At 38.6% G+C, this 23,788-nt stretch overlaps 1 protein-coding gene across 5 annotated transcripts in view; it reads left to right on the forward strand.

Moving 5' to 3' along the window:
* The first annotated feature begins 1,054 nt into the window (after positions 1 to 1,054).
* WDR41 (WD repeat domain 41) overlaps positions 1,055 to 23,788 on the forward strand; it is a 31,081-nt gene continuing 8,347 nt past the window's right edge. For 2 of the 5 annotated variants that reach the window (XM_054811074.1, XM_054811075.1), the window contains exons 1-12: positions 1,055 to 1,244; positions 5,131 to 5,246; positions 9,384 to 9,432; positions 11,289 to 11,420; positions 11,807 to 11,869; positions 12,381 to 12,492; positions 13,875 to 13,937; positions 16,330 to 16,440; positions 17,784 to 17,968; positions 20,543 to 20,664; positions 21,667 to 21,755; positions 23,563 to 23,696. In XM_054811074.1, the coding sequence (XP_054667049.1) occupies positions 1,194 to 1,244; positions 5,131 to 5,246; positions 9,384 to 9,432; positions 11,289 to 11,420; positions 11,807 to 11,869; positions 12,381 to 12,492; positions 13,875 to 13,937; positions 16,330 to 16,440; positions 17,784 to 17,968; positions 20,543 to 20,664; positions 21,667 to 21,755; positions 23,563 to 23,696 (1,227 nt within the window). In that variant the 5' untranslated portion in view covers positions 1,055 to 1,193. The remainder of the gene's footprint in view (positions 1,245 to 5,130; positions 5,247 to 9,383; positions 9,433 to 11,288; positions 11,421 to 11,806; positions 11,870 to 12,380; positions 12,493 to 13,874; positions 13,938 to 16,329; positions 16,441 to 17,783; positions 17,969 to 20,542; positions 20,665 to 21,666; positions 21,756 to 23,562; positions 23,697 to 23,788) is intronic. The other 3 variants (XR_008574771.1, XM_054811077.1, XM_054811076.1) reach the window with 2 other exon arrangements.

The following is a 23,788-nucleotide window of genomic DNA, read 5'->3' on the forward strand; positions in this document are numbered from 1 at the left end:
TAGAAGTTCAGGTTTTAGCAAACCACCATTATCTCCTGACCTAGATATTTGGGAAATCTCAGGTATATCTCATGATACTGTGGTGTTGATTACCTGAAACAATGTGGGTGGAAAGACAACAGGACAAGTGAAACGTGTAGATTCAGATGTACAGAGCAGTGCCTGTTGGACATGTCTGTACCTTAGGGGTTTCTTTGTAACCGGTGTCTGCTCAAGAATGGGGTTTGTGAGGCCTTTTGGTTTGGGTTTTGTGATCTTGGTCCATGTGCACCTAAAATTCAAAAAGGCTGCCAAAATCATCGCATTAAGGACAGAGGAGGAGCAGGACTGTGAATTATGTGAGGCTGTCATTTAGCCCAACGGTGCAGCCTCATCTGTATTTGCTGCCCCATCCCAACAAGGACATCACAGACCTAAAGGGGGTTCAGCGAAGGGGAAAGAAAACAGTCGCAGTGAAGAGAAATCTGTTATATACAGAAAATGTTGGTGGTCATTTACTTCAGGAAACAGGTAAGGCGGTCACAATAAAATGGTAATAATTATTCTTTTGTTGCAGCATAAGTTTAATCTGAAATTGGAAGACAGCAAGTAAAAAGCTAGCACAGATTTGTACGTTATACGGAATTAACACGATTGGCAGTTAAACTGCAGCATTGGCCTGCAGGGTAACCTGAACCAGCCTGAAGCTCCCACCACCCCCTTACCACCGTCCCCTCACGGCCGATCCCCCCGCCCCCTCACGGTCCCCGCCTCACCGCCGCCCCCTCACGGCCGATCCCCCCGTCCCCTCACGGTCCCCGCCTCACCGCCGCCCCCTCACGGCCGATCCCCCCGTCCCCTCACGGTCCCCGCCTCACCGCCGCCCCCTCACGGCCGATCCCCCCGTCCCCTCACGGCCCCCGCCCCGCCGCCGCCCCCTCACGGCCGCTGCCCCCCGTCCCCTCACCGCCGCCCCCTCAGAGCGCCCCCCGGCGGCGGCACGGCACCCACTCGGTCATCGATTGCTCAGGCCCCTCTGTGCCCCGCCCGCTGGAGGGCTGCTCGCGGCGCGGAGCTCGATTAAGAGAGTCTTTCCCCCATCGGGAGCCCCCGCCCCCGGCCATCCCGCCGGGCCGCCGTGTGCAGCAGGCGGCGAGGGACAGTCGAGGTGCTGTAGGGAGCCGCCCGTGGGGGGGACGCGGGCGTCGTTCCCGATGCTGCGGTGGCTGATCGGCGGCGGCCGGGAGCCGCAGGGCCTGGCGGAGGTAAGGCGGCGGGCGTGCGTGGCGGAAGGGGGCAGAGCAGCTCGCGACGGGAGGCGTGGCCAGGAGGGGCGTTAGGGCCGTTGGCGGAGGGGGGGGAGCGTTGTCCGTCCGGAGCTGCCGGTCGGGCCGTGGGGCTGCCCGTGGGGACAGCCGCCGTCACGCAGCGCGGCGCCGGTGGAGGGCTGTGGGGAGCTTTAGGTCTGGGGGCGAGGGGAGCGCTGTGACCAAGGGGAGCGCTGGGCGGTGGCCTTTCTGTCGACATGTGTCTGCCGTCCTCTGGTAGCGTGACGGGGCCCTGCGCAGGGCTTTCCGGAGCAAGGGGCCTTCGGGGCTAGCTCGCAGCCTGTGAGGCTTTCTGGTTGTTAGAAAGGGTTACAAGCTTCGTCGAAGAGAAAGAGCAGAGGGGGGAAAAAACCACAAAAGCAAACAGCAGGACCCCGAAGCTGAGCTTGCCCTGGAGGTGAGGGGCTTGGGGGCTGTCCCTGTCATGAGGGTCCCAGCTTCCTCCCTCCTGCTCAGCACATCCTGGGGAAGTGGGCGTTATGAGCAAGTATATGGAGTCCTGCCCTCGGGACTCCCTCGTCCATAATGTAAATTATAGGCAGTGTCATTATTTACGTGGCCTAGTTGTAGTTTGTAGTAACTAAATGCTGGTAGTTTCTAGCATTTATTCTTAATTTCTCATTCATAAAATAAACTAGGCCTACGTAGTACACTGAACGCTGACATCCTTCCTGTTGCCTTACTTGGAAAAAGAGTTTTACTGGATTTGAGGGAGAGATTATTGGGATTTTCTTGTTCCTAAGACTCTACTGAAGTTCTCAGACTGGATTTAACAAGAGTTAATTAACACCATTACTGGCTTCCTTACACTTAGTGCTTTTGTAATCTAGACAAATATGAGGAAATAATTATTTTTCAGCTGCTGTACATGAGCAAGTCATGACGATATCATGGTTGATTTCAAAGTTACTTCAGTGGAAATTGGAGTCTGTACCAATTTTAAATGACAGTATCTGGGAATGCCTCTGACCTTTGTCATCAGTCACAATGCTGGTTCTTTTGCAGCCATATTTAGTAGATTTGTGTGCAGTTGTTTTTAAAAGGAAGTCAGGAACTACGCATCAGCTTTCTAAGATGTTGGAGTAAACTACATTGGTGTGTGTCCCTCTCCAAAGTCTGGCTATTGTTTAGTTGTACTGTGATTTAATAAAGCATAAGCCAAGGTGTGGTCCAGTTCTTCCACTCTGCCATTTGTAGCTTGGTTAAACCCTATCCACAGGAATCTTGTTGCCATTGCTACCACTGCTTTGCTGAATGATGGTGATCATTTTGCTTCTTTGTAGAAAAACTGAATAACAAATATTGATAAGGGTTAGTCCCTAAACTATTTTTCTTTTCTCTTGCATTATGTAATATTGTTTCATCTAAAAATCATCTTCATAACCATTAATTCTCTCTGTACTCTTCTTAAATATAAAGGAAGCCCATAGCCGTGTGTAGGCATAGACTTAGGGTTTTTGTTTCATGTGCTATTGCTTCAGCCAGTCATGAAAAGGCTGGGTGTATTAGAGTGACATTGCACTGGGTGAATAGAGAAAGCCTCTGGCAAAGCTGTCCTAAATTCATGAAATGTAAATTTCTCCTTACCCATTTCTTTTTTTACTATGGAATTGAAAGTCATTTAGACTTAAGCTCCTGAATCTCTTCAGTTCATGGCTGTGGTGTATGTGTTAAGCAAGGTGGCTCTGGTAATGGGAGCAGTCTAACTGCAGTGGCATCATGATCCATGTAAACTAATTTATCATGCTTCATGATACATGCATAAGTATGTCTGTGTACTCTTGTGTCCATATTTTTTGTGAATTGCTTTTGAAAATCCCACTTTTAAATGCTTCAGATCAGAGGGGCTATAGGAAGTTCTGAAGCTAAGATGAATGCAATTTTTTTACTGGTTATTGTAGTGATGCTTACAGGTCCTGCATAAAAACATGCAAGCGGGGAATGGATTCCATTAACATCAGCATCTAGCTTTCTCTTCTAAAATACTTGATGTTGGTATAAGAGGGTTCAATATATCAAAAATAGATTTATTCAGAGAACGAATGCACATGTAACCCAATGCCAGTAAATATTAATGAAGCTCTGAAGAGATCATAGCTTGTTGTATGGGGGAAAACCTGGCGGGTTTTTTTGTTATCTGTAGTGCTTCATCAGCACTGTACCTTTCAATATGCACGGGCATTCTTAGAATTAAGAAAAAATAAGATTAGACACATTGTGCAAAAGAAATAGCAGTGTCTTGTCCTGAATAGGAAGCAACAACAGAATATAGGCATGTTAATGTTACAAATTCTGACTTTTTCAAAACACTCTTACAGTCGTTTGTGAATGTATGTTTCTATTAGTAAACAAAACCGGAAGTCTTCTGACTACAGTATTGCTGATGTCATCCAGTGATGCTGAGATTTACTTAGGATTTTTAGAACTCTCAGTTTTTTAAAGGAATGTTTTGATTAGCTTTTGACAGCTGAACTCCAAGTTTCCTTATTCGTCCAACTTTTCTTTATAACCATGCAGACTCTACTTGCATTATTTTAAACGGGAACTGCTATTCTCACATAATTGCATAAAATGAGGAACAGTTGCTTCATGAAATGCATCAGATAGCACAAAACCAAGATAAAATCACAAGAACTAGCATTTTGACACCCTCTTCATTTTAAAAATAAACACAGATTTCTTTCCCTATTTATTAATTTTGTCATTAACTTCTGAAGAATAGTATCATAGTACCAATAGAGAAGTAATAGCAAATAATTTATTATTTTTGCAAGAAAATGTTGAAGTTTCTGAGGATAGTATGTTTGTCTTTCATGTGGGATTACCTGCTATGTATGCTGCATGTTGTAAAGTGTTCAGTAATTACTGTTTTACAGTGTGGGTTCTGTTGAAGTCCTCAAAGAAGAGACAGTCCTGGAAGTAAGATGATGTTGACTGTTCTGTAAAATAAATCTAGGAGGCGGCGAGTGCTGTCACTGAGTTACTGCTGAGCGATTTAGATTTTGTTTTTTTAAAAAATAATGTGTAACAGCAAGTTGTTTCAGAAAGTGGAAGACCTTAAATACAAAAAAGTTGTCTTCTGTTGAAACAAACTGATGATTGGGATTAGCAGAACTATTGTGCCTTGAAACTGCAGCCCTGTGCAATATTTTATTGACCCTGCCTGGTGATGAGCTTGCTCTGAGTGATTGATTGTTCTTTTAATTAATAGTCTAGTTTGGGGTAATTGCTGATGCTATTCTATAAAATGATTAATCATTCCCTATGTTTTTTTAAGCGGTTTACTTTGGTATTTGTGAATAGAGTCCCAACAGATGATTTATATATTATCTAACAGAACAGCATTTATTCTTATTTATTTTAAATATGTCATCTTTATATAGGATTTTAAAATTGAACGGTAGATGAAAGATATGAGAGGTTCACAGACCTCTCGGAAGAGGTGTAATTTAGTGAAAAACTGAATGTATGGTGAATTGAGTCATGAGGCTGGCTCCACATGACAGGTCATGACTAAACTGGGTTTTCATCTTGGTGTATCAATGATTAAAGCAGTATGAAATGTTTTTTTAAACAGAAAATGCTATATTATAATTTAAAATATATGCTGTAGAAAGGTATTATTTAGTTGAGATAATAAGAAGTGATCTTTTGTCATGATTTTCATTAAGGCAAAATGGTATTTCAGAAATTTAATTTACCTTCAACTGTAACTATACATTCACATAAATACTATAAGTAGATTGTTAGACATTACAAAGATCTGATGAAAATAATTACATTGGTACAAAATAAATTTCATTCCTTTTTTTATGAATTCTAGAAATCATCTGTACAGACAATTGGTGAAGAACAAATACAGAATCCTTATACGGAGCTCCTTGTGTTGAAAGGTCATCAAGATATAGTACGATTTCTAGTGCAAATAGATGACTGCAGGTATGAAATTGCATTGCAAATTGTTTCACAGCATCATTGGCAATATGTCGGAGTATATTTATGAAAATGTAGTAATATTTTTAATCCTCTTTTTTATTTTTTGTAGCTAATTCAGCCCTTCTTTTTCAAGCCATTTGTGGGTTGAATGTTCCTTTCTGTACATTTGTACGCACACTTTCTCCCAGGACAATAGGCAGTAGTATCCACTTCTGTTCTGAGTGGATGCATGTCTTTTATGTTTTTCAATTGAGGACAGTTGTTATTTCACCTGTTGGTTCTACAAAAGAATGTAATAGAGTCCTGTTGCTACAGATACACTGCAGCAATTGAACATGATATTCTCAACAATGCTGTTCCTTTCTTTCCAATCTTTTGTTAAACTTTCGTCTGAAACTCTAGTACTTAATTCACTTGGGGTTCATTTACTGCAACTTTTTTCTGAACTTCTCAAATTTTGAAATTTTCACCACTTTATTCAGAATGACTACTTAGTAAAATTCAACATATCCCTAATCTCTGCATTACATATCTCCTCTAATTCCATCTTGTTCAACTTACTGTACTTCTGTGAAACCTGGCAGTTCCTTTGTTTCTCTCTTCCAATTTTTAGCTTTGTGCACTTGTTTTCACTGACAATTTTTACCTGTTCTGTTCTTAGCTCCTTGTAGCTAGGTCCAACTTTGTTGTGAACTCTGAGGACAGAGTTATCTAAAAACTGGAAAACTAGTTATGAAGCAGAGATGAAGTCACGACATTTACCATTGTCACTTTGGAAGTGTGACTGAGAGAATGAATGATAATAGTTTCACGTTATGAGCTGGCTTCTCTCCTAGCTTTGTCTAAATTACCCTTGCATGTTCTCTAATTTAACTTAATCCTGCAAGAGAGGAAATATTTATCTGCCTTAAAAGAAAGCTTGTGAAGCCTTTAGTCAATAATAAGTGTAGTGACTCTTGGCTGATGTGGAGAATTAAATAGAAAACCTTTAGAACTAAGAAGGTAAATAATAGATGAGTCTCTCTGTTAAGGAGCTATAGTAATTTATATCTTTTATGGATTAGGCACAGAAGGGGATTTCTAATATATTCATCAATACACCACACAAAGTTAACATGGATAAGAGTTTGGTTTATATCCTTGCAGTGTACAGCAAGTGTTGTGTGAAGGAAGAAGGTTCTCTGCTTCCCCATGCATATTGATTGGGCCGGTGGTCTCTTCCAAATTTGGAATGCCTGCAGAATCTTATTTTCTAATAATTTTGTGTGTGTGTGTGTGTGTGTGTATATATATATATAAAATTTCACAGAAGACTCCATGGAGAATTTTTAGCTTGTCAGTTTTCATTCTTAGTGTCATAAATATACATATCAGAAAAGTTACATGCATTACCATGAAATTTATTTTTCTACATTATAGTAATCCACCAGAAGATTCATATAAAATAGAATATTCTTGCAGGGTTTTTTCAGTCCCTTTTTTCCCCCAGGCAAGTTATTAAAATAACCTTTCCTCAAAGTACATTTTTCCCCAAACACATACGCAATAAATGTAACTTATCTTTATAGAAATACCAGAGTATTGTTGGATTGCATGCGCTGTGTGATGCAAAGAAATCTTTTACCATTTTTGGGCTTCATTGTGTGGTAGCAGGTAAATTATTGAAGCTAAACTAATGATAATCAGTGTAAAACTAAAGCCTGGATGGCTGCATTGAAGATAGGTTATAAAATAGCATATGGATAAGGAGCAAGTTATATAGCTGGTTAATATTCTGAGAGTTTGAGGAGTTTAATAGAGTCGCTTCACTGGACAGTAATTCTCAGGTTTTATTTATCAGGAATATGGTAGTTTCTGGATTGTTAAGCAGCTGATAATATTTTTCACTTGATTATTTTCAGTAAAAATTAGTATTGTTACTCAGCTTCTGAAATGTTTTTATTTAGTTTCTGCAGCTATTCCATTGTGTGCTTTTTGTCAACTATTGTAAGCCAAGTTTCACGCTTGAGGTCTTTAGATAATATCATCTTATTGAGAATTTTGCAGAAGGATTTTCTTGTTTTCTCAGTGGCTCAGCTAAAACCAGTGAGTGGAAAATTTTCTCAGATTGGTTTTTGAAGATACTAAATAAATCCTGTATAAATGTAACAGAAAGCTGGTGGGTTTTGGTTGTTGGTTTTTTTGGTTTTTTTTTCTCTTGTACTTTTTGAACATGAAGTAGGGGTCATATTGATTGTAAGATCAGTAAAGAAGGCTAAGTCTCAGCAAGTCTTCCAAAACATGGACTGAGATAAAATTGCATGTAATACACTAGCATTTGACACATTAAACTAAACAGAGTTCATAACACATTTTAAGAATGTTTGGGGTTGGTTGTTTTTTTTTTTTTTTTTTTTGTTACTCATTTGACCATTCCTTGTTCCTTCAGCAAATAAGCAAGGTGACCATGACTGGAAAAGAATCAGGTGACCCATGAATCTTCACCTTGGTGAACAGAATGTAACTGTAGGATAACTGACTTTACAATATGGCTTTCTATTTAGACAGAAATCCTGGTCAGAAGATGAGGAGGAAAATAAACAAAACAGCACTCTATTGAGCTTCTGTGTTAATGAATTACACTCATGCCTTCTTTCAAACACAAGTTTTCTTCCTAGAATTTTGTTCAAGTGGCACACAGCTCCAATGTCACTCAAGAAAGGCATTAGAATTTAAAGGATTATTACTGAATTATCAGGGTCTTGCTATTTTAAATTCTTTATGTTGTGACCAAAAAAAGGTACAATAGTGATAAAAGGCACCTAAAGATAAGAAATTAATGTTATCAGAGATGCGCATGGAAGATTGGTTTTTGTTCTGATCATTTTAAAGAAGAGGCTTGATCGGATATAAAATAATGAAAGATATGAAGAAAGTACAGCTTTTTTTTTTTTTTACTATAATTGAATAAAACAGGAGGATATATGGGAGAAAGAGGGGGAAAAAACCTTACGGCTTTATGCCTGAAAACTTACTTTGTTAGCAAGTTTCACAAACATTGTAATTGCAAAAAGTCCGAAAGAAAAGAACAGGTATATAGTTAATGAAACCATTCATATCTGGTAACAGAAAAAAATTCAGAAGTGATATAAAATCTCTTCTTAGGGACTTTCTTGCACATAGTACAAATTTTAGTTCTCTACATACTAACTGTTTAACCCTTGGTGAAGGCTTAAAACAAAAGGAAAAAAATAGAAGGTAGGTATATTTGCAAGTAACAACTGAATTCACTTTTCTATGGAAGGTCTTGCTGCAGGTTCTAGGCTTTCTCAATTCATAGTACACCTTTGCTGGGATAGCCGAGATATGTGCTCCGGCTACAGTGTAGCTGTGGTGGTCGTAAGGTGCAAATGTAGGCAGATGGTTAGGTATTCACTCTAGCCGAGGGAAAAAGATTGAATTTAGGTCAGATTTTATTAATGTGAGATTAACATGCTAATATGAACCTGTTGTTTCCTCAGATGGTGTGCCTTCCAGATGGATTTTCAGCAGAAGTCAAATTTAGCACCTTAAATGCACTCCCTTTGGGAGTTCTTTTTAAGCTGCAGTTTAAAGTATCATGATGTATACTGGGCTCCTCTACTCCTGACCTGAACTCAGATGACTGGTTTTTAATTTGTTACATGTCTTGCAGTCAGTTGGCTCTGATGAATAGTATTTGGTTTCAGAGTTCACTGTTATTTAGTGTATAAGATCTTATATTTTTAAACAAGAGAACTGGTTCTGTAATATGGTATTCTATTTATAATAGTATGTATTGAAATTCTTAACCCTTGTTCTTATATTGAGTATATGTTGATAAACACCTATTTAAATGTATTGACTTCAGTGTATAAACTGCAATTGGGATTTACAAATATGTGTTTATTCATAGAGTTACAGAACGGTTTGGGTTGGAAGGGACCTTAAAGATCATCTAGTTCCAACTCCCTTGCCATGGGCAAGGACACCTTCTACTAGATCAGGTTGCTTTAAAGCCAGAGTAATAAATATTGCAAATATTTTTCTTACATAACTGTTTACTGCTTTTCCATTACTTTATGCTATATTGAAGTTTTCACAGTTTTGTGGGGTTTTTTTTTCTTTCTTTTTTCATTTCAGGTTTGCATCTGCAGGAGATGATGGAATCATATTTCTTTGGAATGCTCAGGTGAGCTCTTTTTTTGGGGGGGTAGCTTGTGTGCTCTGGAGAGGGTAGAAGTTGGGGAGAGGAGTTAGAAATGTCTAGTAGCAAAAAAGCGGAATAAATAAGAATTGCTGCAGAGCTACTATTTGAAAACGTAAAAGTGAAGGGAGGCTGTCAAATCTTAGTTTTCAAAGGAGAGCTAGGAAAGTAAAAGTTGTGTGAACCCAAGAGAACAGTAAGTTTCAAAAGTTAGAATGTTTTAGGAAGACGTAGTGATTTTAGAGAGATTTGAGATGAAATGGTGATGTGAAAAGCAGAGGTGTGTATGAACTTGTGGCTTTAATTCATTTTTTTAAAATATGCTTGGGATTTGCTGTAAACACTGAAGTGTTGACTGGTAACTCAACAAATATGTAGCAAGGTCCCAATCCTGCCAAGATTTATGTATATACTTAAGTTTTAAGAACATTTCAGTGGTTTTATTAGCAATATCTATTTGTAGTATAACTGATTACACTAAATGGAGAGCTAACACAAAACTGTGTTGGAAAGGCACCAAAGTCAGCAGAAGTTAAACATTTCAGCAGTGCAGAAACAAGGCATTAATTGCTTGCTTAATTGCTGTGATAAAAATATTTTTAAAACCTTGCTAAGACAGTAGATTTATTATAGAAATAGTGCTCTGTAAGTGTGGTGCCCACTATTCTGCTCTTCTGCTCTGTGCCTCCGTATCATTGACAAACTATAGAGAAGGGATGAGCATTAGACTTGTGTTAAGGAGGGCTAGTATACAATTTAGATTGTTCAGTAGGAAGTCTAAAAGGGAGACATACTGTGCTGTCTAAACTGTGAGCATCAGATGTTCAAATTAAGGAAGAAAGAAATCTCAGACTGTAAATTTTTTTAGAAACCTGAAAAATTGGTGACATTTATGATGGTGTAATTGTAAAATATGGAAGGGGAAGCTTGAAACATTTCCTGTCTTTTGAACAGTTTCAGTTAGTGCTTTGCTGTTGTTGAAGGCCTTTTATAATTCTATAATTTGGAAAAGGAAATTGTTTTTCAATATTCAAAACCACATATGTGAGTGTATATATTCTATGTTCTGAGCAGTTTGTGAATGTGAAATGCATTTAGATATCCAGCTTAGGAACTGAGTTCCATTTACTACTTCTGTAGGATTCTTTCTATGTTTTTGTTAAAGCAAATCTTCTGTAGTTTAAATTTAGAAAATTAACCCACAAGTGTAAAGAAGTTTATGGTTGTAACTACCCTGTATTTTAATTGCATGTTTAAAATGCCAGTATGCTTCTGCATGTTTGTTTGTAGGGTTGTGCCTTCTAACTAAACAGAGCAGAAGCATCTGCAGTTATCTAAACCACCAGCTTGAAGCTATAGAAATGTACATACTAAATAAAGCTGTCAGGAAATTGGCAGTACTCTGTTTGCCATAAATATAGGTCAAGTTTTTCTAATCATTAAAAAAAAAAAAACCTTTCAGGAGAGGGTTTGTCAACAAATCTGAATTACTGTAGTATCCATTAAAAAGAGCTAATGACCAATATTTGCATTAAAATGAGATGAGTTTAATACAGAACTTAGTTCTTAAGGGCTTTTACTCTTACTTTATTTTTACTCTTTGAGTAATTTTTATTGCGTGCTACTCCATTACACTTGCACTTAATATTTTATTTGATTCCGTGTAAGATCTTGAACAGTAGTGAAAGTCGTAAGAAGTAAATCCATAAATTACTTTAGAAAGGGAGATTTTAGACTCTTAGGAATTCTTGTTTTCAAAAGTCATTTGGTACCTATGTCATATGCTACAGTAGGCATTTTCCAAATTTTACCCTTAGTTTTCCATGTTTTTTATTTTTCAGACTGGAGAAAAACTTTTTGAACTTCATGGACACACACACAAAATTACAGCTATAGCACCATTTTCTTCATCAGATGCTTCTGAAGAAAAAAAACATTTGATTTTAACAGCATCAGCGGATAGAACAGTTATTGTATCCTTACATCTGGAGAGGATTCAAATTTCTATGGACTTTTTGTTGGTTTTTACTTTTAAAGGTAGCAATGAGACAGGCTGCAGGTGGTTTGAATTTATTACAGAATCACAGAGTGGTAGGGGCTGACAATATCCAGTAAGTATACTTGGATATAGTAGGATTTTAGTAGTTATTGCTCACAAGTAGATGCAATCCTTGCTATGAAAATGAATCCATAACAGACCTTTATCAATATGTCATTTTGGCCAAATAGTGAAAAGGCAGTCAGAGTTTAAAAGACTGAGTCTCTGAATACTTATTTCCCAATCTGTAATTTAGTTACAAACATAGGTGTTATAAATATAATATATAAAATGTTTCCTTTCCTTAATGAATAAAGTCAGGTTTGGGACTGTACTAGTGGCAGACAGGTTCAGAGGGTATCATGTTTCCATTCTACTGTAAAGGTAAGCTGAGGAAACCCTAGGTATGTCTGTTGTTTTGTTCTATACAAGAATCTATTATGTATGGCTCATGAGCCATATGGGCAGGTGTGTTAAAATGAACAGCAGTGTTTGGTTTAAGAACAGGTACATAATGAGGGGCTGAGAAGTGGGCACAATTCTTAATTTGTTTTTGGAACTCTTAATACCTTAATTTTCTTTTTGAAAAGATGTAGAACAAAGGTCATTTTCTGGCTTGGTTTTGTTAGTGTGTTGGAAAAGGCAACCTGTGGTGAAACTAGTTCTTGAATGTTAACAATAGAAAAAAAATCACTGAAAAATCAGTTTTTGCATTGTTGATGGAAAAATGTAACATATAGTACATCATTAAATCTGTATTTCTCAGGAAATTGACACCTTAATACTGTATTTCATAGTACTTACAGCTTTATCTAGCTAAAGTTCATGATCATTTCACTGAGAAATTCCCTGTAGAACTTTTGCAGGGGACATATATCTGATTTTTGTTCGGCAGTGTTTGACAGTTCTTCAAAGACTGGATGTATGGTTGTCTGGAGGGAGTGATCTATGTGTTTGGAACCGAAAATTAGATCTCTTGTGTAAGACCAGTCATCTTACTGATGCAGGTAAAAATGTAAATGACTCATAACAGCTGTTAAAGTGCAAGTAAAATGGATCTGTATAATGATGCAAAACCAACTCGGCAAATTCTCTTTAATTCTAATGATAACATTATGTATTAGAGCCACTATCTATTTTTTTAAATGTCAGACTTAATCATTTCAGAATTAAGATTGCTTTTGATCTCTTGTACTGTGCGAATTTCAGAATATGTCAAATCTCAGTAACTGCACATTAGCTTGGACTTCAAGGGCTAGACCTCAGATGCTGATTTATACATGTTTGCTGTAATGTGGACCAGATCCTTTGGCTGGCTTTTTCTGTGAAAGAGCAGGAGCTTTATTATTCCTAAGTAAAGCTTTGTAGTATTAGAGCAGTAAAGATTTCTTTTTATTATTAAGAATCAGAACTTTTAATGTAGAAAATGCAGATTTTGATAGAAATACAGTAAATGTAATAAGATCTCAATGCCAATCATGCTTTTCTATTAAGAAGCTTATGTATTATCTGTCTACGTGAAGGAAATTGTTGCATGTTATTGCAGTACTTTACAGAGATACTTACAAAACTGTGAATCAAATTGAAAGCTGGAACCCATATTTTCTTTGTTTTTGTCATAGAATGGAGTAGTGGTACGCAAAACCTGAATCTTTGAGGATATTAATACTTCTTTTGGTCAGTGTGAAATATCCTGCCAAATACCCATTGGAAGTGGTGCTATAGTGTTTAGCGTGAGGTGCTGTTGAAACTTTTGTACAAGGAGTCAATGAGATGTGCAGCATGAGCCCTCTCTTCCTTCCTAATCTCTTGCTTCCTTTGCGGGGAAAGAGGCAGATTGCTTATTCCTTGGGGAGTTTTCCTTTAATGGTGTGGCAGCACAGACTGGGGGAATTCTGTACAGGATGAAGGCAGAGTAACAGCAAACTGGACGTTTTACCTTGTGCCCCATTCTCTTTCAGATGGCTCTGCACATTGTTTTAGTACCATGCAGACTGTGGTAGTATTAGCATCTAATAACTTTGGTACTTGTGTATATTTCAAGTCTCAGTAATTACCACAGTGTCCTTAATATTGTCCAGCGTTAGGATATAAACATCTTAACTGTATTTAAAATAGATTATTGAATCTTAGCTTCGTGTCAAGTTTGTTCAGAATTCTGCTGGATTCAGGACCAAAATTCCTGACTCTACCTCCATCTGAGGTAATCTGTTCACTTCCAATGCCGTTTCACTTTCACTTCAGGCAATATGCTTTTATTTTGCTAATAACTTATAAGTGGAAGGAAGATTATGAAGAACTTTTATTAATAAAAGGAATTAACAGTTCGCTGTGTTTTCTTGTGGCCAATGAATATCCCTTTCTCCTTTCTCCTGTATTTTTTTGAAAGGTATCAGTGCTTTGATTGAATTGCCTAAAAATTGTGTAGCGGCAGCTGTTGGCAAAGAGCTAAGTAAGTATGTTGCATTTCTGTTAAATGTTCATGTTCCTCTATAACAGCTGTTTATTAGAGATATGTGTAAAGAGCACACTTCTGGAATTGTATAGGAAAAGTAAATGGTATTAGGTTGTGATTAGCAACCTTCATCCTTTTTCACTTATTTGGCAAAGAGGCAGACAGTACTAATCTCATTGAGGAATTTTGTTGAGATCTAAATGACAAAACTTTTTTATGTTCTTTGTTATTACTGTTGTTGCCACCTGTCCAGATCTTATTGTGGTGATCTACATTTGTCCTTCTGGAGAAGGTCTGAAACTCATTATCTGACCTGACAGATACTAGGCTTCTCTAGAGCCTACTTCTTCCAAGATCAGGAGTATGAGATATTGCCGATCTCATTATACTGTCCGAAGCTATGACGAGACAATGTGATGGTTTCTGTTGCTCACTTGGAGACGGGGTTTTCTATGTATGCAAAGTATAAATCATTGGCTAGCTGTTGTGGAGAGTCTTTTAAATAAGTGTTTTATAAAATTACTGAAATTTCAAAATAAATTATCAAAAGAAATTGCAAGACCAGTTAAAATAAAATCTTAATTCCTGGTGATCTTGATTGCCTTACTGGAGAATATTGCATCCTTTTGAATAATAGTTTTCAGTCTGATGAGCCCTTATGAAAGATAGAATCATAGAATCGTTTATGTTGGAAAAGACCCTTAAAATCATCAGATCCAACCATTAACCTAGCATTGCCAAGTCCACCACTAAACCATGTGCCAAATACCTGCGGGGATGGTGACTCAACCACTTCCCTGGGCAGCCTCTTGCAGCTTGACAACCCTTCTGGTGAAGAATTTTTTCCTAATCTCCTATCTAAACCTCCCCTGCACTACTTGAGGCCATTTCCTCTTATCTTATTGCTTGTTATTTGGGAGAAGAGACCAACACCCACCTGGATATAGCCTCCTGTCAGGTAGCTGTAGACAGCGATAAGGTCTCCCCTCAGCTTCCTTTTCTCCAGACTAAACAGCCCCAGTTCCCTCAGCAGCTCCTCATAAGACTTGTGCTCTAGAGGCTTCACCAGCTCCATTGCTCTTCTTTGGACACACTCCAGCACCTCAATGTCTGTCTTGTAGTGAGGGGCCCAACACTGAACACAGTACTAGAGGTGCAGCTTCACCAGTGCTGAATATACGGGGACAATCACTTTCCCTGATCCTGCTGGCCACACTATTTCTGATACAAGCCAGGATGCTGTTGGCCTTCTGGGCCATCTGGGCATGCTGCCAGCTTGTATTTAAGTCGACCAGGTCCTTTTCCACCAGGCAGCTTTCCAGCCACTCTTCCCCAAGCCTGTAGGGTTGCCTGGGGTTGTTGTGACCCAAGTGCAGGACCTGGCACTCAGGCCTGTTGACTTCATACAGTTGGCCTTGGCCCATTGATCCAGCCTGTCCAGATCCCTCTGTAGAGCCTTCCTACCCTCCAGCAGATCAACACTCCTGCCCAGCTTAGTGTTGCCTGCAAACTTACTGAGGGTGCACTCGATTCCCTTGTCCAGATCATTGATGAAGGTATTAAAGAGAACTGGCCCCAGTACTGAGCCCTGGGGAACACCACTTGTGACCGGCCCCCAACTGGATATAACTTCATTCACCACAACTCTCTGAGCCCAGCCATCCAGCCAGTTTTTTACCCAGTGAAGAGTATAGCTGAGCAAGCCTTGATCAGCCAGTTTCTCCAGGAGAATGCTGTGGGAAACAGTGCCAAAGGCTTTAGTAAAGTCCAGGTAGGCAACATCCACAGCCTTTCTTCACTAAGCGGGTCACCTTGTCATAGAAGGAGATCATGTTGGTCAAGCAGGACCTGCCTTTCATATATGCATGCTGACTGGGCCTGATCACCTAGTTGTCCTGTACGTGCTCGTGATGGCACTCAAGATGATGGTGATCTGCTCCATAACCTTCCCCAGCATCGAGGTCAGACTGACTGGCCTGTAGTTCCCCAGATCCTTCTTACATCCCTTCTTATAGATGTGTGTCACATTTGCTAACTTCCAGTCAACTGTTTCACTTTTAGTTTACTTATCCATAAAGATGTCTAATACTTTTCACTTCTGCTTTCTGCAACTTCTGATGTTGAGCAATTCTCTGAATTTCAGAGTTACTGGGCTGAAATGTTTTATCCTATGGTTGCTGTAGTAAGAGGCTTTTAATAATAACATAGAAATAATTTATTCCCAATTTTTTTTGGTGTTATGAGTAGTCATAAATGGCTTTGTACATCTTGTACTGTCTTATAATATGTGTAGTTTGTATCTTTCAGAAAAAGTGATGTATTTTATTTAAGCATAGCTATGTTTTATTCTGAATAATAAAGCTTATTTAGACAATCTCTGTCTTTGAAGTCATTTTTAGGTTGCTTGCTTCTAATGATAGGTCTGAAGGTTGGAATGTCCTTGAAGTAAAACGCCTTGTTGACCATCAGGATAACATATTGTCATTAGCCAGCGTCAATGGTAAGAATTGTTTTATAACGTTACTAGTTTTGTTAGTTACCAGTGGGATATTTCAACTATGGAGTTTTTATTGGGACCAAACTTTTAACTGGAGTGAAACTTCATAACTAGTAGATGTACCTTCCTGTGTAGCTGCAAAAGTAGTGAAATGTGCAAATATAGTGGCTTTATTTATGGATTAACAGTGAAATGAAACCAAGCAGGTTATGATGTAGAAAAGGCACAAAAGAGGCAATGTCTTTGATGGGAATGGAACTCTAGGTCTTCCTCCTGTTGCGAAAGTTTAAAATTCTATTTTTTTTCTTGTTCCTTCTGATTCTTAAAATGGAATATACAATGCCACATCCTTTGCAATTGTAGTCCCAAAGTAACTGAAAGTTATGGGTGTGTGGATGTGGGCCTGCATATAAATCCATTATTTAGAGGCCCTGGAAGATGCAGTTTCTGCTTCTCATTAGGGCAGTACTGAGCTATTACCTGAAATTCTGCCTACTCTACTGCAGGTATCAACCCCTTCTAATTTGTTCTTCCCTGTCTTTTTTTATGGAGCACCCCTAGAGCCTGGGTCAAGTTATTCCTCGTGTGGTAGAGAGTGTATGTTTGTTCTTGGGCTTATTTGTGTAAGCCTGGTTGGCACGAGGTGGCTGTGGTACAGAGGTAATAAGAAGCTGGAAAGAAGAAAACTTGGATTCTGTGGTAGTTGTTTCTGGGGTTTCCTGTTGCCATTGTTTCCTCCTTTTTGATTATGAAGGGGAAGCAATATTGGGCTTTAAAAGACAATGTGCTACCTGCGTTAAGTATCATTGAAGCAGTTCCTTTCCATGTGTGATTAACAAATTTATAAGCAGCTACTTCAATCTTGCCATTAACTCCTCCATTTAATTTGTGATCAGTATTTGTGTTTATGGCTAAGATGTACTTTGCTGTGTCTGAGGTGTGCTGATAAACCTACTTGTCCGTGGAATAGAAGGGGTTTGTATGTAGGCAACAAGTGAACTTCAGATACTTGTACATACTTCTGGTGGTGTTCCTTGCCTTTGCTCTACTGTACTGGGCACTGTGGCTGGCGAATGTTCTCCTTCCTAGTTTTAATTTTACAAATTTGAGAGAACTCATCTCCCTTTGTTCATTTGAGATATGCTGACCAATCAAATGAGTATTTACTCAAAGGGAGAGGTTTTCGTCCAGTCAGTTATGTACTGCACATTCTACATAGCTTCACTTGAAAATGGGGTCTCTTAACTTTCTAGGGTTGTAACTTTGTGTGAAATTTTTTTTTTATGTATGTCACATGATTTCTCTGTGTGTTGGGTTTTTTTTTGTTGGTGTTTTTTTCCCTCTAGACTTGACTTTTGTGACAGGTTCTCACGTGGGTGAGTTAATAGTTTGGGATGCACTTGACTGGACAAAGCAGGCATCTGAGTGCAACTTCTGGGACTCCTCTGTCCATCCAGATGTACAGCCGGAAATAAAATTATCCCAAAGCCCAAATGAAACTTCAATCCAACACTTAACATCTGATGAGGAGGTAAAAAGCTTTAAACAGAATTAACTACTTCAAGTGAGCTAGCATGACCTTACCACAGAAGGCCAAGTGTTTTGTGTTTTCAATTTGCTTCTTTTAATATGAGAGGTTTCTTTAAAGTGTGCACAGCTGGTTTTATATACAGTTTTGGCAACTGAGCTGACTGAAGGTTATAATATGTTGATGGTATGGAAACTAATATAATGGACTGTCACAACAGCATTTCTTTTTGACTGGCAAAGATTTATTAGTTGTTTACAATACCACTAGAGAAAAATAAATAGGTGTGTGTTTTGATGGCATACATCTTTCATATTCTGTGGTTGTGGAAAAGCAGCTTCCACAATAATGCACCTCTTGAATAGGTATAGCTGAGGGCACTATGAAGTGAATTAAAGAACAGGCATATGTCTATGCTTAGTAGTAAATAAATATTGCTGCTTCTCTTCAGATGGGCTATACTCATTTGTAAAGAGCACAAATACGGGTCCAAAATCCAAGAATTCTTGGTCAGAATACTCAGGCAGAACCCAGTTGTTGTTCAGGAAACACTAAAAATCCTCAGGTTGTTACTTACTTTTGTGAAATGTTACCAGCTGTTAGTGGCAAAAGAAAAGATGTTTCATAGTTGGAGTACAGTGGGATTCTGTTTTGGGGCCTGTAGGTCCGTTGCTGGGGAACGGTTAAGAAGGGGATTCCTGGAAATGGGTTCACAGATATGAGCTATAACAAAATAGCTGTGGAAAAGCCTGAATATAGGCTAAGGGCCAAGTAATGCCCCAGTGAATTTGTCTGTTTGTGAAAAGAGCATTCTTAAAACACTAGACAGCAGATTGTTGGGGGGTGTGGGTGTGAGGGGAAAGAGATGTAGTTGTCTCTAAAAGTAGGATTTCCAGTGGGTTTATTGTGGGTGCTTAGTTCTAGAAAGAGCAAAAAAACAATCCTATTCAGGAAAAGGTCTATAATTGGACTTCAAAACATTTTGATTCCCTGCTTGAAAGCTACACAAGATGTGTTTTAAGGGAGGGGAAAAGAATTTTGTGAAGTTCAGAAGGAGTTAAAACATTGAATGTGGAATCTGAGGTTGCTGAGGACTTTCTTCCATTCATGGACCTGAATTAAATGCTGCAGAATTTTAATTCCTGTGAGGCTTTTGAATGGTGGGAAGAAAAGGTGATTCTAGTGTTAGATCCTGAAATAGAAGGTGCTTTTAGAGCAGAGCTGTCTGCATTGTAAAGTTCCTACTTAGAAAGTGGTGAAGAAATGTATTCCTGTAATGAATTGTTACTTAGTGATCTGTGAAGAGCATCCTTTGCAAAGCTATAAGACCATATGAAACTCAAGAACCTGTCTCAAAGTGGAACACTGTAAGGGAGAAAAGATGAAGATAGAGGAGTGGAAGAGTGATGTGGAAGATGATTGAATTGAGCTTCACACAAAACCAGGAAAATAATAAAAATAGGCGCAGTATTTTTTCCTTCATTTGGTAGAGTGTTGTCAGAAATCTGAGCTTAGTTTCAGAGCTATTTGAGCTCTCACCACAGATGTGCATAAGGAAGAAAACCAACAAGGCCTAAACCAAAACAAAACCCAACAAAAACCTGGACAAAGAGTTTTGAACAGTGTCAAAATGCTGTTGAATATATATAGGAAATTTTAGTCAAAGACCCTAGGTTACCAGTTTTACAGAGTGTTGGCAAGTGTGTAGTGTGAACTGCTTATGAGACATTAGTGTTTGGGCTTGAAGCAGGAAGCAGGCCATTCAGGAAAAAGACCCAAGCATACCGTCAAGGTATGTTCAAAAACCCAAATATCTACTGAATGGAAGCATTTTGTACTCCTCTGTTTGGTACCAAATATTTATCATGTATACATATGCATGATTGTACATTTGTCCTCTCTAAAATCATTACAAGTCATGAGAGGGTCCTGGTCCAGTGATCTGTAAACTGTGGCTTCTTAGGGCTGTGATGGTTATGAAGTGGAATGCCGGCGCTTTTCTGAAGAAGAGCATTGAATGCAAAATGGTTCCAGATCTTTGCAGTATTGTGTAATACCTTTCTGTTCCTTTTCTACACTCAGTAGTGCCCAAATGCTTGAGCAAGACCTCTTTGTGCAGCTTCAGTTAAATTTTAAGAAAATGGCAAAAATGCAGAACAGCTTCCTGTATTCTCAGTCTTTCTTGATAAAACACAGACCATTATTTGTCAAAACAGTTTGTCAGTTTGTCAAAACACAGAGCATTATTTTAGTGTAAGAACATAAATGTTTAATTGCAGAAGTGTGTTGATTTGTTGGTGTCCTTGGTTTCTGCTTAGACTGTAAGGTACAGGATGAAAATACAGAAATAAAACTGCTTAGAGCATAGGAGGATAGCTCTCATTTCCTCTCAAACATCCATATTTTTTCTATAACTTGCTGATTCCATATGTTTGGGATAAAGCAGTAACATGAGGACAGAAACCAGCTAGATAATGCGAGCTAGATGATGTCATAGTACTGCTGGAAATCCATTACACGCAGGGTGATCTTTCAGTATCTGTTTCTGTAAGTTGTTCCATTGAATTTTCTTTCCAGTGTGTGTTTGCTGCTGTTGGGAAAGGCATATACGTATATAATCTTCAAATGAAGCGTGTGATTGCCTGCCAGAGAACTGCTCACGACTCCTCTGTATTGCACATTGAGAAGCTTCCAAACAGGTACGAGTCACGGTACATTTTGTTAATGCAGTAAAGAAATGCAGAAATTGGAAGGGTGGCTAGAGACAGTCTGCAAAACTACATCTAATTTCTAGGGCAGGGACTTGATCTTTAGTTTGATCTGCTTTTTTTTAGGTAGAGCTTGTTGATCTGATTTTTGAAAATGCATCATTATAATTCAATGTGAAGAAACTATAATCCAGTATGCTTGATGCACAGGCTCAGAAATTATTTTCAAAATCAGACTTGATAAAGCACTTTTGTCTATGTTGTGAAAAATATAGCTTAATGGCATTTTACTTCTATATAGCGAAGGCCTATGGCATATTCAGTAAATACTTTTCACTAAATCTTTTGTTAACAGTTGAAATGTTTTAACAAAAAATAAGAACTTCCATGTTTTGTTTATTAGTTCTGAATTTCTAGTTGGAACTTATTTTGACAGCCAAGTTGGGCAATTTGTTACGTATATCTATAATCTAATACTTACATATATATAATCTAACAGTTGCATTGTTAAATCCCTTTATACTCTTGTTCAATGGAGCAAAAGTCTGTCAGAAGATAAAAAATTAGGGCCTTGATCTTGTAAATGCATGTGCTGTTCTAAACTTTTCTAAACATGTAATGAAAAGGAGTATCTTTCTATTTTCTCCATAAGAAAAAATCGTTTATACTTAATGAAAGTAATCTTATGGAAGCCACTTAGTGGAACTGTGTTTGCAGAGTACAGAGTTGTTATTTTTTGTTTTACAGAGTGGTATGCTTTTAAAATGATTGAAAATGTGTATTTTTTTCCATACGTTTTTCAAGTCCATTATAGTTTTTTTCTGCTACAAATACACCTTGTTTTGCATGGAACATCTGGATGTACTGCTGCATTTGAGAGTTTTAGCAAACTTGTGTAGAACCTGGGGCACTTGTCCTTTTTATAGAAGCATCCCAAGGTGACTTGCGCAGATAAGTATCCATGCTAGCATTGCTTATCGACTGATTTTACAGGCAGCTGATCTCCTGTTCAGAAGATGGCAGTGTGCGCATTTGGGAGCTCCGAGAAAAGCAGCAGCTGCCAGCTGAACCGATTCCAACAGGTTTGCTAGTAGTGGGGGCGTGTGTGAAAAAACCATTTAAAACACATTAACGGGAAATCCAGTATTCACCATATAGGAATAGAGAGGCTTACAGGCTTTGTAAGAAAAGATGATGTCTTCTGTTCAACCAACTGCTAACAGGTGTGAGGGGGAAACTGAAGAAGATACGGGTGTACAAGCCCTCCACAATCTGATATGTGAAGTTCAAATGTCCAGCTGAAGCAGTTCTGTGCCATAAAGCTTTTGTAGAGTTTACAGTTATATCAGCTGCTTTAACAAAAATTATGACCTCTCCTGACAAACTTTGATCTACTTCTTGTACTGAATAGTGCTAAATTCTCTTCCAGTCAAGAGTAAATAGTTGCAGAACCTTGTGAAGAAAGGTAAAGAGAGACTTGCATATGAGCAGCTGACACAAAAAAAAATTGTTTTCTACATCTCATTGAACTTGCAGTGATATTGGGATTCGCTTTAAGGCTGTATCCAACTTCACCTACGTACTACCTCTGCGTGTTGCAGTCCTCAGGGCTAGTTGCTAGTGTTTCAGCAAGCGTTTTCCCCAAGTACAGACATTGCCTATGTAGTGCTTGCTGCTCTTTGACCAGCAGCTTCCCTGGGTACTAGTAGTTATGGTCTTGGACAGCTGCTCTGGACAATATAATTAGAATTATGGACTGGGAACAGTAATGAGCTGTTACTCTTTCTTGTAGGATTTTTTTTATTTGAGCTGTGAATAATTTTCTTGATGTATTTTATCTACCTACAGTTGTTCACCTGTTAAAACTAAGTTTTGCAATTATCTTTTTGTTGCCTGGATTGATTTAGAAACGCTTTTTCAGGAGTGTTCTGACTTCAGTATTGCTGCTGACAGCTGATCTATGCAGTTCTGCTTCTTATTGTGACAAGTGGCATTTGGTTTCATATGGGAAATTTATAACTTCTGTGATTTGGAGACATTTGAAAGAAGCCATATGCAATAGTGAGATAGATGGACTGCAGTTGATCTGCTCTATTTTTATTCTAAGGAATCTCCTGAGTAGTTGTTCATCCTTCCAGTTATCTCCCTTGCACCAGGGCCATAGTCTAGCACGCTTGTTTTGTGTGCTGACGGGACTAAGGGAAGGGTCAGGAAGAAAGTCTGAACTGCGTTGTGTGCAGAACATAACTTTCTTACTTCTATCAGTATTATTACACAGTACTGAAGGCTGTGGCACAGATGTGTATCTTCTTGCTATCTAAATGGAACATGTGGAATACTATCTTTACACTCTAGTTTGGCTGATAGTTTTAAGTCTGAAGGAGAGAGCCAGTGGGCAGTATAAAACCAGGCAATTCAGTGTCAGAAACTTGCTTGTTACCTGTATGCCAGCACTATAATGCTTTAGTGCAGGACACACAGGGGAGAGATTGGCACCTCATTTCTCTCCTCTTTGCACAAGTAACAGTTTAAGAGGACAGAGAAAGGTAAACATCACTGTCCTGTATCTACCTTTGCTGTTCAGTTAGTTCATTTAAGGCAGTCCTTGGATTTCTTGCTAAATCTGTACATTGTCTCATCCAGGTGAGTAATTCGACATGTTTGCTGAATTACATCTAGTAAGGACAAAAGACAAAGTAGCTATGTTTCCTTCCTCCCTCAAGATGAATAATCCAGATGTAGAAATGCTGCGCAGTACAATGCTTCTGTCATTTTGCCTTGCAGACTGTCCTGCTTTTAGATTTTCAGTGAGTCCTGTAGTTCTCTCTTTAGCTGGAAGAAATAAATTGTATTTGTGATTTTTGCCAAAATGTTTTTTTCCCCCCCCAGGGTTTTTCAACATGTGGGGATTTGGGAGGGCAAACAAGCAGGCAAACCAAGCTGCTAAGAAGATGCAGGAGAATACACCTATGTATTTCTTGGAGCTGGTTGGTGATTTGATTGGTCATTCATCAGCTGTGCAGGTAGGTCAGCTTTAGTGAGAGCAAGAAAAAGTGAATTTCACGTACTACTGTAATTCTGGCAGTGCTTCTTAAACAGCTGTAACTTTCAATTG

This window comes from Grus americana, chromosome Z (genome assembly GCF_028858705.1).
Source record: "Grus americana isolate bGruAme1 chromosome Z, bGruAme1.mat, whole genome shotgun sequence".
Lineage (NCBI taxonomy): Eukaryota > Metazoa > Chordata > Aves > Gruiformes > Gruidae > Grus > Grus americana.